Genomic DNA, 14,525 nt, shown 5'->3' with positions numbered 1-14,525 from the left:
ATTTAAAAGAGCCCTCTTCCGCGAGGGTGTTGCCGAGTCGTTTTTGACACAGGTTGCTGTGGCCCCGCAGGGCGGCGAGTTCGTGGATAACCGAGGGCACCGCCTGCTCAGGTTCCTTCTCTTCTAGAAGGTTACCTTAGAGGAACCGCATGTTCCCGGGAGCTGCGGTACAAAGATTTCAGTGGCGAAAGCTACTCCCTGTATTACTCTACCGAAAGCTCAGAGAGAAGTCGGAGATAATGAGGAACCCAGCAGTTGTAGAAGTTGAATTGAGCGAGCGAGCAAACAACAACCCTTTGTTGTGTCTTTTATACCAAAGATTTAAGAGTAATATGTATTAGGAATTTTATTCTACGCGAAATTTGCTCTCTTTACACCAAACGCATTTGGGGTTTGACAAAAAAATCGAGTTGAAAGTACAAACAGTACAGATGCGTGTTTGGTGTTATTCAATTAAAAAGCGTTTTTTTTTTTTTTTTAAATTTGTCTTGAAGAAACAAGTTGACTCTTAAAAAAACTGAGAAAAGAAGTGGCAAATTTTCTAAAGCAGGACAAATATGGAGTTAGGTTAAATTACAGAAACTTTTTAAAAAAGCTGCAATGGAAATTTTATCGTGCCTTAAAACTGATTTCATCGTGCGAAGTTTTGGGGTTTTGAAGCTAAGTCCTTATCATTGAAGCCACACAGAATTAAAATCCTAAAACTCACGTTTTGAAATTAATTATCATACTTTGAGAGGAAAGGGAGGCTTCAGAAAGGGCGTGCTTTTACAGACTAGTAAATATGAGAGACTAAGCGATAATGTAAAAAAAAGTTCGCTCTCTTAAATATAAAGGACTTAAATATATCTTGAATTCCCACACGTTCCCCAAGAAAAATCCGCTAAGTAAAACACAAGTAAAGAAACAAACATAATTAAGCAACCCTAGTGCCATTCGTGGCACAGAATGGGCGCTACTAAAGGCAGGAATGTTTAAATGAGGAATGTTAAATGAGAAAAGGCGGGCTTCGTGGCTGTGAATTGTCTCCACCCGAAAATGTTGCGAGTTGTAGCAAAATTAAGTGATAAGGGAGTCCGACTGGAGTTTAAGGTTTTTTGGAAGAGTCTTGATATTCTAACTTTGGTGATCAACTCGGTTTAAAGCCGGGAGCCTCACACTTTCCAGGTCTAGGTGAGGAAAACTAGAGACTCAGGGGCTGGAATGGGTTAAGGCAGCCAGAAAGACTGGGTTCAGCGCCCGCGGCTGGCACTTCCAAGCCAGACGGCGGCGCTTTTCACTCTTTTTTTTTTTTTTTTTCCTCCTGCAACCTTGTAAGGAAGTGGGCGCGGGCTGCGCGGAGTCGGCACCTCCTGATTGGCTGGGCTGCCAGATGATTGACATGGCCTCAGACTCCACCCCTGCCGCTTTATTGACACTAATGAGCAAGTTCTTCCCACCGCTCTCCTGCTTGGAAGTGCTGACAGATCAAGGCAACAAATTTCAATTACAATCCCTAATTTGTGTCCGCAGAGTGTTTTTTACCCATGGTAGTCCTCTCTGGCGCATCAGTCGAAGCAGATCTTGGAGCAGCAGGAGGAGGTGGAGGGGGTGGGAGCGAAGGAGTGCATCAGTGAGAGAGCGCGCGCGAGAGACCGAGGGAAGGAAACTTGGCGGGCGCGTCGCTGGTTCCTCGGATCCCAACCCAAGCGAGAAAGAGGAAACGCCAAATTTGTTTTTGCCCGCGGCGGGGAAGGGGGCAGATCGGCCTGCGGGAGGCCCCGAGAGCCGTTCAAATTTTGGTGGGGGAGTAGAGCGAGTGTGTGCGTGTGCCCGCTTGAGTGTATATGCGCGAGGGGCGGGCGGGCGCCAGGCGGCGGGGATGGCCGAGAAGCGGAGGGGCTCGCCGTGCAGCATGCTAAGCTTGAAGGCGCACGCCTTCTCGGTGGAGGCGCTGATAGGCGCCGAGAAGCAGCAACAGCTTCAGAAGAAGCGACGAAAGCTGGGCGCGGAAGAGGCTGCGGGGGCCGTAGATGACCGAGGCTGTAGCCGCGGCGGTGGCGCCGGTGAAAAGGGATCCTCTGAGGGAGACGAAAGCGCTGCACTCCCGCCACCGGCCGGGGCGGTATCCGGGCCCGCCCGGAGCTGCGCAGACCTGGAACGGAGCTGCGGCTCCCGGGGAGCCGTGGGTGAGTCGGCCCTTTCCCGCCTAACTTCTTCCCCGCGCGTCCCTCCCGGTCCCGCGGGGAATCTGAACTTCGGCGAGTTGTAGGAGTGCGCGCGCGCGGTACCCGTCCGTGCCTGAGGCAATTCTGCCATCAGCGCGTTGGCTTTGGGTGTCCCGGCGCGAAGCTCACAGCCGCCCTGGCCGCTCTCGCCATTCAACTCTGGTCGCCCTCCCAGAAGGTTAAAATGCCGCTCCTAGCCTCGCATTTCAGGCTGCCACAGCCCACTTGGCGACCCGCGCCCTCAGCCGCTGCTCTTTTCGGCTCTTGGCGGTGTAGGGCTTTGCCTTCCGCATCTGCCTCCCTTGGGGTTCCAGCCAATGGGTGCTCTTTTTTCTTTCCTAACTTTTAAAAACAAGGGGGTGGGGGGAGCGACGGCATAACCCCCCCCGAAACCGGAACGAATGCCCTAAACAGTTTGGGCAAACCAGGAAGAGGGCGGTGTATTTGCAAACGTGGTTTCCCGAGGGGTAGCCGAATCCTTCCCCTTCCCCTCTGGATTCCCGACACCAAGGCCGACGGCCACCGTGGGCTGGCTTTTGGCTCCCTTCTCATCCCTTCGCTGCTTGGCTAAGGAGTTCAGGGCGGTCGGGGAGTTTGGCGGGAGTGGAGTCTGAAGAGCTTTCTAGAAGATGCCTCCGGCCGGGCCCAAAGCGAGCCGCCTCGGAAGCCTAACGGGAAGGGAGGCCCAGGCACTTCGGACCAGGGATCCAGACGCCAGGCGGTTTTGCAGCGTGCGTTTCGGGTTTGCCGGGGTTTGCACTGGGGGTCTGGACTCCGGAACCCATTTCAGACTCTTTTGGGCACTTATCTAGACCCTGGAAGCGGCGCGAAACTTATTTTGGGGCCTTGACCAGGCGGAGGCCCGAAGGGAGGAGTGGACGCGGCCCTCGTGCCTTGGGACTCGGGGGTTCCGCTTGCACGTCGAGTCCCTTTGGTAGGCAGAGCGGTTGTCTACTCCTGGACCAGTTTGTTAGAAGAATCCGAAGGCACGAAAGCTCCCCCTTTTTTTCCTGGTCCTTTTGGTCTCCCCAGCCGCCCTCCAGGAGTCAGTCTCCCCTTTCGACTTCCCCTCTCAAAGCCCTCACCAGTTACCCCTCTTTGCCCTTTGCTGCCCAGGCGGCTGTGAGGACGGCTTCCTGCAGGGCGCTTCCCCGCTGGCGTCCCCCGGAGGATCCCCGAAGGGGTCCCCCGCGCCCGCCCTGGCACGGCCGGGGACCCCGCTGCCCTCGCCGCAGGCCCCGCGGGTGGATCTGCAGGGAGCAGAGCTCTGGAAGCGCTTTCACGAGATCGGCACGGAGATGATCATCACCAAGGCGGGCAGGTAAAGGGCGATCTGTCGCGAACGCCCCGGCCCTGGCCTCACCCCACGATGGGTTAGGAAGAAGGAGGGCCTGCAGAGCTGTGGAGTCTCCGGTTAGCACTTTTGTACGGACAAGACAAGGCCCGGGTTGTGGTTCACTTTTGAGACTGGCTTTGCCTGCCCACACCGCAGTGCAGTCGGTGAGGGGCACAGCCCCGCCGCCCTCTTGGATGTTAGGGAGAAAATCACCGTCCCCGCCGAAGCGGTGGCTGTTGCGGTTGATACTCGGTGTGCTGGGTAGTTCCAAATTCGTGGTTCTGTTTACGTCTGTCCACGTATTTATTTAGGCTCTAGTTATCGATTCCGGAACTACGGAACAGACGACTCTCCTTAACCCGTCCTTTTTTAAAAAGCGCAGTTTACTCTTTAGAAAAGTATAATTTGCTTCTTTTTTAAAAAAGACTCTGGACTTCCAAGTTGGTTCTTTATCAGAAGATTTCCTAGCAATGTAAGAACGTCTTGTGCTATTTTGATATTATATTAGAATGAAAAGTTACTGGAATTATCAGTAATACATGTACAATCGCTGCAAAAATAATTACCCGGTTTTTAAAAACCATTCTGTTGGTGGATCCAGTTACATGGTTCCATTTTTTTTTCTAAATGAAATCTAACACATTCGCCTAAATTTGTTGAAGGATACCACACACGCAAAAATGTAAGAAGTTATATCTGTTTTTTGAAAATGTGAAATTTGCACACTGATTAGTAAAATAAATAGTTTTGTTGGGCAGATACCATTAATTTGAGGGAAGCACAGACGTATTTGCATGTTAAAGTTTTCACTTCATTTAGTGCAGTGAAATCTATGAATAATATCTTCTTAAAAAAGAACTTTAAAAAAGCACAGCAACTCTTTCAGGGAATACACATGGCAAAAACCTGGATAGCATAAAAGTATCCAAACTTATTAGAAATTACAAAAACATATTTTATTGAATCCATATGCTACCTTCTACATTTTCACAGAGCTTTTATTAATGATCCAAATTCAGTCTTCAACAACACAAAGCAACAGTTGTCTTATAAAGGATGTAGTTAAAGACCTTTACTCTTTATCTTACAGGTGCACTGAAATAACACTAAAACAGCAGCATATTAAACTGTTCTCATGCCTAGTTAGGAATAATGGACTTTCTTTACTCTGGAAGTGGTCTTAAATGGCATTAGTGTTATAGAAAAAGTTTTTAGTAAATAACAGTACTAAAATTTGTGTTACAAGGTTAAATTAGCAAAAATTAGATTAACTGGCAGGGTCTTAGACATAAATCTCTAGATGAAAGTTTAAAAAAAGAGAACTGCTCTATTTGTTTTTTAATATACAATAATTTACTGTTCTACTCATGCTACTGTATCCTTTTTAAAGGATAGCTGGGTGTACTTTAGCATCTCTGATATGCATCTCTGATATGCATCTCTGGGAAGCCTAGAGAAATGCAGATTTTCATTTGTTTTAATTAGCAAAGTTTGAGTAAGTGCAGCTAAATAAGAAAGTATTTCCAGGGTATAGTGGGGGAAGGAATGATTTGGTAAATATACATTGTGTTTAGTTTCTGCTTTCAATAAAGAAGTTTTACTATACCTTTCAAATTTAGAGCAACTTTTGCACTTCACCTTTACCATGCTGCAGACAGGAAGTCCTGTCTCAATAAAGAACATATTGTTTGGTTATAGCATGGCACATTGGCTCCTTGTGGTTTTTTATAACCCTTTTAAAATTTCACATTATAATATATTTTATCACTTGTACAAATTCAGATTTTCTATTTCTACCATTTGGAACATTTTATTATTCGTATTATTAAAGTAAATATGCTTATTGATTTTTGTTTAAGACATAAGCTGCTTTTTTTTTTTAGTGCTGTTACTCCTTCAGTGTACAGTTCTTTTCCTTTTAAGCTGTACTGACATTTCAGTAAACACGGTGCATGAGAGTGTACAACAAATTATATTTAAAAGCCTCAGTTGTGATGTGTCCTGTATTCTGATTCTTTGAATTACATTACCAAAGTGAATGCTACAAATTTTTCCATATGAAAAACAGAGAAGTTTCCCTAGGTTTCTTGGCTTATTCATTGTCCATGCCTAATCACAAACAAAAACAAAACACATAACCTCTTTCCTCCCCTCCATATGCATAGGCGCATGTTTCCAGCAATGAGAGTGAAGATCTCAGGACTAGATCCTCACCAGCAATATTACATTGCCATGGACATTGTGCCAGTGGACAACAAAAGATACAGGTACAGTGATCAGATGGATACAAGAGGATAAGAAAATGCCAGGAGTTTACAGGCTATGCCTGTTTCATCTGTGATAACTATGATGTTTGTTTCAGAAACCTGTAGAATTTCTAGATCTATAACCCAACTCCCGACAGTTCCAGTAGCCCAGATGGTGCCTTCTCTTACAGTAAATGTGGAAACTTAATTTTTGTTTTGCTTTTAACAGATATAGAAGAAGTGTTTTTTAAGTATTGATAACTTTAAATAAGGGCTAGTTTAGTGTTGCTAAACTGTGTCTTTTATAATGATTCACTTTTCAATTAGGATTTTGAGAGGAAATGTTAAATATGTAGGTATACATAATATTCAACGAAATGTTTCATTTTCTTTGTGATTGTTTCGATCTTTAAAGAAATTCCCTTTACCTTGTTATGTTCAAAATCATAATTGTTGGTAGGCTTTTTTCCTTTAATATTAGAAAATTATTGAGGATTTTTATAATTTAGGAAATAGAATCTCCTAATTCATTACGATATTAGGACATCTTTAAACTGGTAATGAATTTGTTAACCGTTGTTTTTTGGTTAGTAGTTAACACAGTAGATTTAAAAAGAATGTTGTAACATTTAGATTTTGAAAGAGTATATATTTATTTGGATATCAGGTAAAGTTGGAAAAGATACACATTCTTCAGTTTCAAACCTACCTCTGCTCTTTTTCTTCTGCAAATAAGCCAATCAGCAGTTTTCAATGACAATGCTTTTTACTTTCCTGAGGAGTTAAAAATGCTAACATTTAAAAAAGGAAATTTCGAGTAGAAGATCAGAAGATGCTGCTTTAAATTTTGTTCTTCTTTGTTTCTATGTATTTTTTAATTTTTATAAACAGCTAGAGCATTTAGTAAGTTTTTTAATGAAGTCAGATTTGGTTTTCATCACTTTTTAAAATTTAGGGAGTACTTTTTTGAAACGGGCTTATCATGTCAAAAGTATACAGATTCAATTAGTACAGGCGCACATGGAATGCTAAAAGGATGGGTAATAAAAAAGACAGTTTTATGATTTGTGTTTTGTATTGTTACTGATTTTAATTAAACAACTCATTAAGGAGTTTGCTAAAATTATCTACTACGTGGTAGAAGCTAGAAGGCGTTTAGTCCTTAAATATACTTGGTTTAAAAATCCATATTCTAATTTGGCTTTTGTGTTGAGAAAGATAATGTAATTCTTAATGAGCTTAGAAATTATTCCTTTCTCTTCCAAACTTCTCTCCTATTTCTCCAAATATCTTTCATGTATTTTGGGTGGTTTCTTTGACTTAATTGATTCTTATTATTCTCACATACAGCAAGAAAATTTGCTAGTATAGTATTTGCAAGTATAGTATTAAGATGTCAAATTTTGAAAGATCAAATTGTAAATCATTAATTTGTTTTCACTTACAATGCTTACCAAGAAGTTTGGTTTTAGCAGTTGTATTAAGAATGTTTCACAAAGAATATGTAACATGTAATGTGTATTCTCTTGGTGGGTGTGGGTTTTTTTGGAATAACTATAGTGCAGTTTTTTTCTTGAATTTCTAAGATTTGCATTTTATTTTCTAACTTTTTTAGGAGTAGTAGAAAAAATTTTTTGGTTATTTTCTGCTATCAAAGAGTGATATTTGATTGTTAAAAATCCTTGTGATTTATTGTAATGTAAAATTAATATTCACAAAAGCCTAATTCATTATACCAATTCAGGGAAATTTTTAAAAATTATTTTTAATTTTGTGATTATATATTTTTTCCCCAAGGATAGGAATTAAAGAATAGAAGGCATATTGAGCTCAAAAGAGAATAAAATATATGACATTAGTTGAAACAGAGAGCCTTACCAGAGATGTTATGAAAATCTGTCATGCTATTTCTAAAAGAAATTTGCATATAACACCGGTAGAATTCTCTGAGACTATTCACAAATTATTGCTTTAAATTGTATGTCATATTTTAAAATACAAATGGAAGGAAAACACCTAAGTATGTAATTTAATTTTATACCCTTTTCTAAGTGAATCATCATATACTAGTTTCTAGTTTTTGAAATAGTGAATTTTAGATTAACATTAATAAATGATAATCTGAATATAGGATTGAATATATGATCTTATTTATTACCTAAAACATTATTATTTAAATGTATTGTTCTTATGGAGTCAATATATTTGAAACAAATGAACAGAAGAGGATGTTTGGTCTCTTTATTTGAAAAGTAATATTAATTAGATATGCCCTTATTTTCAAAGTTTGATGTATATTTTTATTAGTGGAATTTGAAAACTGAAGAATTTTCTTATAAGGGTTGAGAAAGAGAAATATAGGCTATAAAGACCTACATTTTTCATTATACAAAATTTTTAAGTTAAACTTAATACATTATCTGCAATTTTTAGCTTAATTGAATTAGAAAAATGTTCTAAATGATAATAGCTAAACTTTTTTTCTAAGAAAATGAAAGTATAGAACTTTTGACAGTTTCCCCTTGCCTTTCTACCATTGACCTCATCAGCCTGTACATTCCTAAAATGGGAAGTGGTCTTAAAGGAAGTGGGGCACTTTAAAGGTATAGCTCTCAAGGTGTTTTGAGATTCACTTAAAGGTGAGCTTGACAACTTAATAGTTTCTTCATGTCAATTCAATATCCAGATGAAAAATGGAAAATATCAGTATGCAGATGGAATGTCTAGTGTGAATAAGTGTGAATCATAAGAATGAAGATACTTGAATTTATGGTGGTGATAATGTGCATAAACCCTTAACACATCACTTGCTCTGAAAGGTCTGTAAACCACGGCTGCCTCCGAGAGTTTTTGAAAAGTGCTTGAAATGTTATTTTATGTGTATTGGATGTAAAGAACAAATTGTTTTTTAGACTTAAAAAAAATAAGATATTCAGTTTGTCTGATTCTACTGACTTGGAAATTCCAAGAAAGCAATATTCTATATACTGAGCCTTGTCATTGCCTTCTAGGTATGTTTACCACAGCTCTAAATGGATGGTGGCGGGTAATGCTGACTCCCCTGTGCCACCGCGGGTGTACATTCATCCGGACTCGCCTGCCTCCGGGGAAACTTGGATGAGACAAGTGATCAGCTTTGACAAGCTGAAGCTCACCAACAATGAACTGGATGACCAAGGCCATGTGAGTAGATGGCTTCCCTAAGGTGCCACCATTGGTGGTATAGACATATATGTACTGTGTCTGACTGAATGGCATGAACTTCTCTCAGATCATAATATTCCTCTCTTGGTTGGTCAGCATGTGCTTAATCTGTGCAAAATCAAGGTTATATTTGCATCAGAGACTACGCCTGTGGCCTGAAGCATATCCTATGAAACATTTAATAGGTTAAAACTAGATACTGCATTTGTATTAAAATGAAAGAATCTCAGGCAGACTTTTTTTAGCCAAAACATATGTTTGAAACCCTATAAGGTGCTAATTATTATGGTCTGACTATGAATACTTAGGAGTTGGGTCAACAGGGATAATGGTTTATTGTGTCCTGCCTGCATCTAGCTCTTTTCCCTCTTGAAGCTTATTGCTTCTCAGTAATGGTCTAGGCTTACACTATTTGTGTCCCATTTTTATAATCTCATCTAATGTGTCAAAATGTTACAGTAACAATTCTTTTTAGTCTTAAAATTGCTGAAACATATGTAAATCAAAGTCAGTCATTCCAATAATATAGTGATTTTTAACGCCTTATTGTTATGCAATATTATTCGTAGGCAATATTTCTACCTTATTATTTTAATAAATAAGTAACTCTGGATACATGCTGATTTCCATCAAAAGCTAGCATTTCTATTAGGTTTTTGTTATTTGAGAGGGTTTTGATTGAGGCAGGATTGAAATATCTTTTGAAGAACACATCATACATAAAAGGAATATCGAATATCAACTAGTTCATTTTTCAAAGTGTAACATAAAGATAGCATATTTATAAGTAAATCTTTTCAAACAAAAATGCAAACTGTCATAACCTAGTAATACACTTATGACGGGGTATTATTTGTAAACTGCTAGATAGTATCTTAAGCAATGACCTTAGAAACATTCAAGTATAAATTTCATTGTGGTACAAATTCAGCATCTAGATTTTTAAGACACATCTATTTTACATTGCTTTTGTTTGTTTGTTGCCTTTTATGATTGAAAACAAAATCAGAGGGCTTAATTGGCCTGACTCTTGATCTCAGCTAAGGTCTTGATCTCAGTGTTCTGAGTTCAGGCCCCACAGTGGTGGGTGTGAAGCCTACTTAAAATAAAAAAAAAAAAAAATCAGAAAAGCAACATAGTAGATTTCATTTCTGAATCCAACTTCATGCTCTGTATTTTAGTGCAGTAGTTATTTCTGTTTTTATTCTTTATTTACAAAGTCAAGTTGTAACAGTTTTCACTTGACTTCAGGGAAGGAACACTAGTTTCTTCTGTCTCATTGAGGGAGTGGACTGAAATATTGCCAGCCTGTTCATTGAGGGGTCTTTTGTTTTTAGAATAGAAAATTTAAAAATAGGGGCGCCTGGGTGGCTCAGTTGCTTGAGTGTCGGACTTCAGCTCAGGTAATGATCTCACTGTGAGTTCAAGCCTGCGTCAGGCTCTGTGCTGACAACTCAGAGCTTGGAGCCTGCTTCAGATTCTGGGTCTCCTCTCTCTGCCCCTCCCGTGCTCATGCTCTGTCTCTCTCTGTCTCTCAATAATAAATAAACGTTAAACAAATTTTTTTAATTTAAAAATAATACTGTTAAGTGTGACTTGTTTTCAAAAGCTTAAGTATCTTCTACTTTTCAGAGTCCTACAGTTTAAGAATATATCTTTTAAAGAGATAATTGGGTCTAAAAACTATACACTGTCATATATAAAGTACATACTTCTTTCCGTAATTTAAATCACTTTCTAATTCTAAATTTTTCACATCAGGTAACTGGCTTTATATCTAATACTTAATGTATCTGCAATATTTGATGTAGATATGGTAATTTATGTATATAATTTAAAGTTTGTAATCTCATTAGACTTTCTGTCAAACAGTATTCTCCAGAGGAACAGAACCAGTAGAATGTGTATAAATATATATAGAGAGAGAGATTTATTTAAGGAATTGGCTCACGTAATTGTGGGGGCTGGTAGGTCCCAGAACTACAGCAGCAGGCTGGAGACCCAGGCAAGAGTTGATCCTGCATCTCAAGCATGAAGGCAGTCTCAAAGCAGGATTCCTTTTTCCTCAGGGGACCTCAGTCTGTTTCTTTTAAGGCCTTCAACTGATTGAATAAAGCCCACCCACATTATGGAGGGTAATCTGCTTTACTCAAAGTCTACTGACTTAAATATTAACCTTGTCTAAAAAATAACTTCACTGGGACACCTGGGTGGCTCAGTCAGTTGAATGTTTGACTCTCGATTTTGGCTTAGGTCTTGTCATGGTTTGTGAGTTTGAGTTCGATTCCCGCATTGGGCTCTGCACTGACAGCATGGAGCCTGCTTGGGATTCTCTGTCTCCCTGTCTCTCTGCCTCTCCCCTACTTGCTCTAATGCTCTCTCTCTCAAAAATAAATAAATAAACTTAAAAAATTTACAAATTCCTTCATAGCAACATCCAGACTGTGTTTGCCCAAATATCTAGGGAACATGGGCCAGCTAAGTTGACACATAAAATTAATCATCACATAGCATTTGTTTAAACACAAAAGAATACATTGCAATTGAAATTCAATTGCTTATACCTAAATAATTATATTTCACTTTTACGAAAAACAAAAAACATAGAAAACAGTAAAAATCTAGAGAAATGTGTCATCTATCAATGAAATTTTTCTTTTAAGGTTACGGCAGGATGTAATATTTTAATACAGGGTAGGTAATTAATGAGTGTGGGAAACAGGGAGATAAAGATATGTACCTATTTTGGAAGCAAGAAAATTGCCTTTGTACATGGTAAAAATGTATGAATCAGTTGATACTAGAGGGGAATGTAGGAGGGAAGATGCTCTTTTCCATTATTTATCTTTAAAAAATTATATGTTTTTAAATTTATTTTTATTAATTTTTTTTCAAGTTTATTTTAGAGACACACACACACACACACACACACACACACACACACACACACACGGAATGGGTGGGGGAGGGGCAGAGAGAGAAACACAGAATCTGAAGCAGGCCCCAGGCTCTGAGCTGTCAGCACTGAGCCCGATGCAGGGCTGGAACTCATGAACCATGAGATCATGACCTGACCTGAAGTCAGATGCTTAACCTACTGAGCCACCCAGGTGCCCCTTAAAAAAATATTTTTTAAGACTTTGTAAAATGTATTATAATGTAGAAAGCCATAGTCTCTGCCTTCAGTGATTTAACCTAGATGGGGAGAGAAGACATGCATACAGATGATCATGCTGTCTGCCCAGAGAAATACAGATGCCACATTATTTCAGCCAGGAGAGATTGGGAAGGCTTCATGAAGAAGGTGTCTATATTGTATTTTTTGACTCAGTTTGATGACCCCAAGTGAGGTTAGATTGGAGATTAGGAAATTGTTCCTCCTTCTATTGTTTATTTGTTTATTTTTAAGTAGGCTTCACGCCTAGTGCAGAGCCCCATGCAGGGCCTGAACTCAGGATCCTGAGATCAAGAGTCAGATGCTTAACCAACTGAGCCACACAGGTGCCCCTCTTACTCTATTGTTGATGTGGTTCAGCATCTAGGAAGATAGTAGTGCCATTATGGTGGAACTTTCTAATTCAGTAGTCCTTTTCTTGACTCCGAGACCTCTTAGGAACTCACCCCTCTGTCATCAGATGGTGAAGGTCCCCCTAACTGCAAATTCTGAAGGAAGTGATAGTAATTTCTAATTAATCAAGCTGTAGACACAAATTAGAGGTGAATTTTGCTTTCTTACCTTTTTTGGCCTCTCACCTCCCAGTTTTACTCTTCTAAAAGTATATAAGCATTCAACATAGTGACCTGAGAACTGCATGTAGACTTGGGACTTTCATGAAACACAGTGTGTTTAACATAGGACTCAAATCTTCATAGGGCTGTGACTGAACCTAGAACTGCATGAGACATGAGGTTATGTGCTACTAGGTTTTCCTCAATGTGACTTCATCTTTCCAAATACCAGGGATTATCTAGAGAGGAATATTGAAGAGAATCTAGGCTGGAATGTCCTACCCCTCCACAACTAATCCTTGAATGTTGTAAAGACTTTATAATCTCTACTTCATGGCGAATCTGTAGTCAGCTTTACGTTGGATTGTATACAGCCAAGACTGGTCCTTGGGCTACCCATGTGTAGATGGTTAGCATGCTTGGGTAAGGTATTTCCTTCTCATCATGTGCATGGTTCCCTGTTCATCTGGAGTTTGTTGTCTGGAGGGACACATTTTACATGAACATCTCTGAAAAATTAGAAGACGTTTAACAGGTAATGGTGTCTTTAAACATTGGCAGGACTCCTACCCACAGTGCTGGGGTGCTTTGGAAGGAAGCATGGCCAGCTTGCCATAGTCAGGAGACCTGTGGAGGGTCTCTTTCTCAGCTGCCAAAGGGTTGGTGACATAGTCACCGTAGCTCTAAGTTTGTCCTCACCCTCTTTCATTTCTGCTTGAGATTCAGGTAGGGAAGCAAGGCATTACAAGGGAGATTACCAAGATCTCCTTGAGAAAAACTTGTAACAGCTTGGAGATCCAACATGTTCATGTTCATGAGCATGTCACTTTCATGCTCTGAGGCTTGTTTTTCTCATGTGTTTTAGTAGAACCAGAGGATTTTGAGTGAATCAGATGAGCTGATGAACTTGAAAGTACATATTTGTAAGGAGTGTTGTATATTCAGCATCACATCTGAGACAAAACCAAGGCCATCTTGCCATGGAGCTTGTGATCCGATGTTACTGTCTTGACCCCTACCTTTAAAATGAGTCAGTACCAGTCATCACCAATAATGCAGGGAGCTAAGTATCTGCTCTTCCTCGGCCCTTTACTTGACTTGTTCCAACACTGGCATTTAGGTCATCTAGAAAATTTCCAGAGTCAGCAGGTAATGTTTCCTTATTGAGCTGTTTTATAAGGCACAGCTGGCCTGTCTGTCAAACTTCAGGCACTTTAGGCCCTTCATACTAGAGATAAGTATATCATGCTTCTTTTGACTCAGAACTAGTGTCTTTAAAGTGGAAAAAATGTGTATCAAAGAAAACTGTGTTTATGAACATTAGTCCATGTAGCTATCTATGTTACTAGGTAATGCCAAAAAGAAAACAAAAAAATCCTCCATTTAAACAGAACAGAGAGCATGCATGGTACATGCAGATCCGATATAATTATTTAAGTTTCAGCATTATCATGGTGGGCTCCTTGTTTATAAGGCCAATAGTTCTCCTGGTTTTATTTCTTCTATTAAATAAGGAAAATGTTATTGACCACTCATCATTGTAAGTTTGATAGATCATTAAAAAGCAAATAATGCTATTTTATTCAGAAGAGCTAGGCTTGTTTAGCATTACCTGAAAACGTCCAGGAATATACTAAATCTGTATAGATAATATTGAAAACACGTTATTTTGCTTGAATGATCGATCTCCAGTTTACTATAGGCAGTTGCCATTTAATGTGCAAACATAGGCATACATCAGCTACTTCTATACCTTACTCCAGTATACCCCACCTTAGGTCATCTTGTAAATTCTGTAAGGAT

The 14,525-nt window shown here is 39.9% G+C and overlaps 1 protein-coding gene across 1 annotated transcript in view; it reads left to right on the top strand.

The window, feature by feature from the left end:
- The first annotated feature begins 1,425 nt into the window (after positions 1–1,425).
- TBX18 (T-box transcription factor 18) overlaps positions 1,426–14,525 on the top strand; it is a 29,839-nt gene continuing 16,739 nt past the window's right edge. Inside the window, exons 1-4 of the mRNA XM_043593038.1 lie at positions 1,426–2,168; positions 3,324–3,528; positions 5,709–5,810; positions 8,801–8,972. Coding sequence (XP_043448973.1) covers positions 1,862–2,168; positions 3,324–3,528; positions 5,709–5,810; positions 8,801–8,972 — 786 coding nt within the window. The 5' untranslated portion in view covers positions 1,426–1,861. The remainder of the gene's footprint in view (positions 2,169–3,323; positions 3,529–5,708; positions 5,811–8,800; positions 8,973–14,525) is intronic.

Source organism: Prionailurus bengalensis, chromosome B2 (assembly GCF_016509475.1).
Source record: "Prionailurus bengalensis isolate Pbe53 chromosome B2, Fcat_Pben_1.1_paternal_pri, whole genome shotgun sequence".
Taxonomy (NCBI): Eukaryota; Metazoa; Chordata; class Mammalia; order Carnivora; family Felidae; genus Prionailurus; species Prionailurus bengalensis.
Note: the sequence above shows the minus strand (reverse complement) of the source record. Positions and strands in the feature narration are given on the sequence as shown.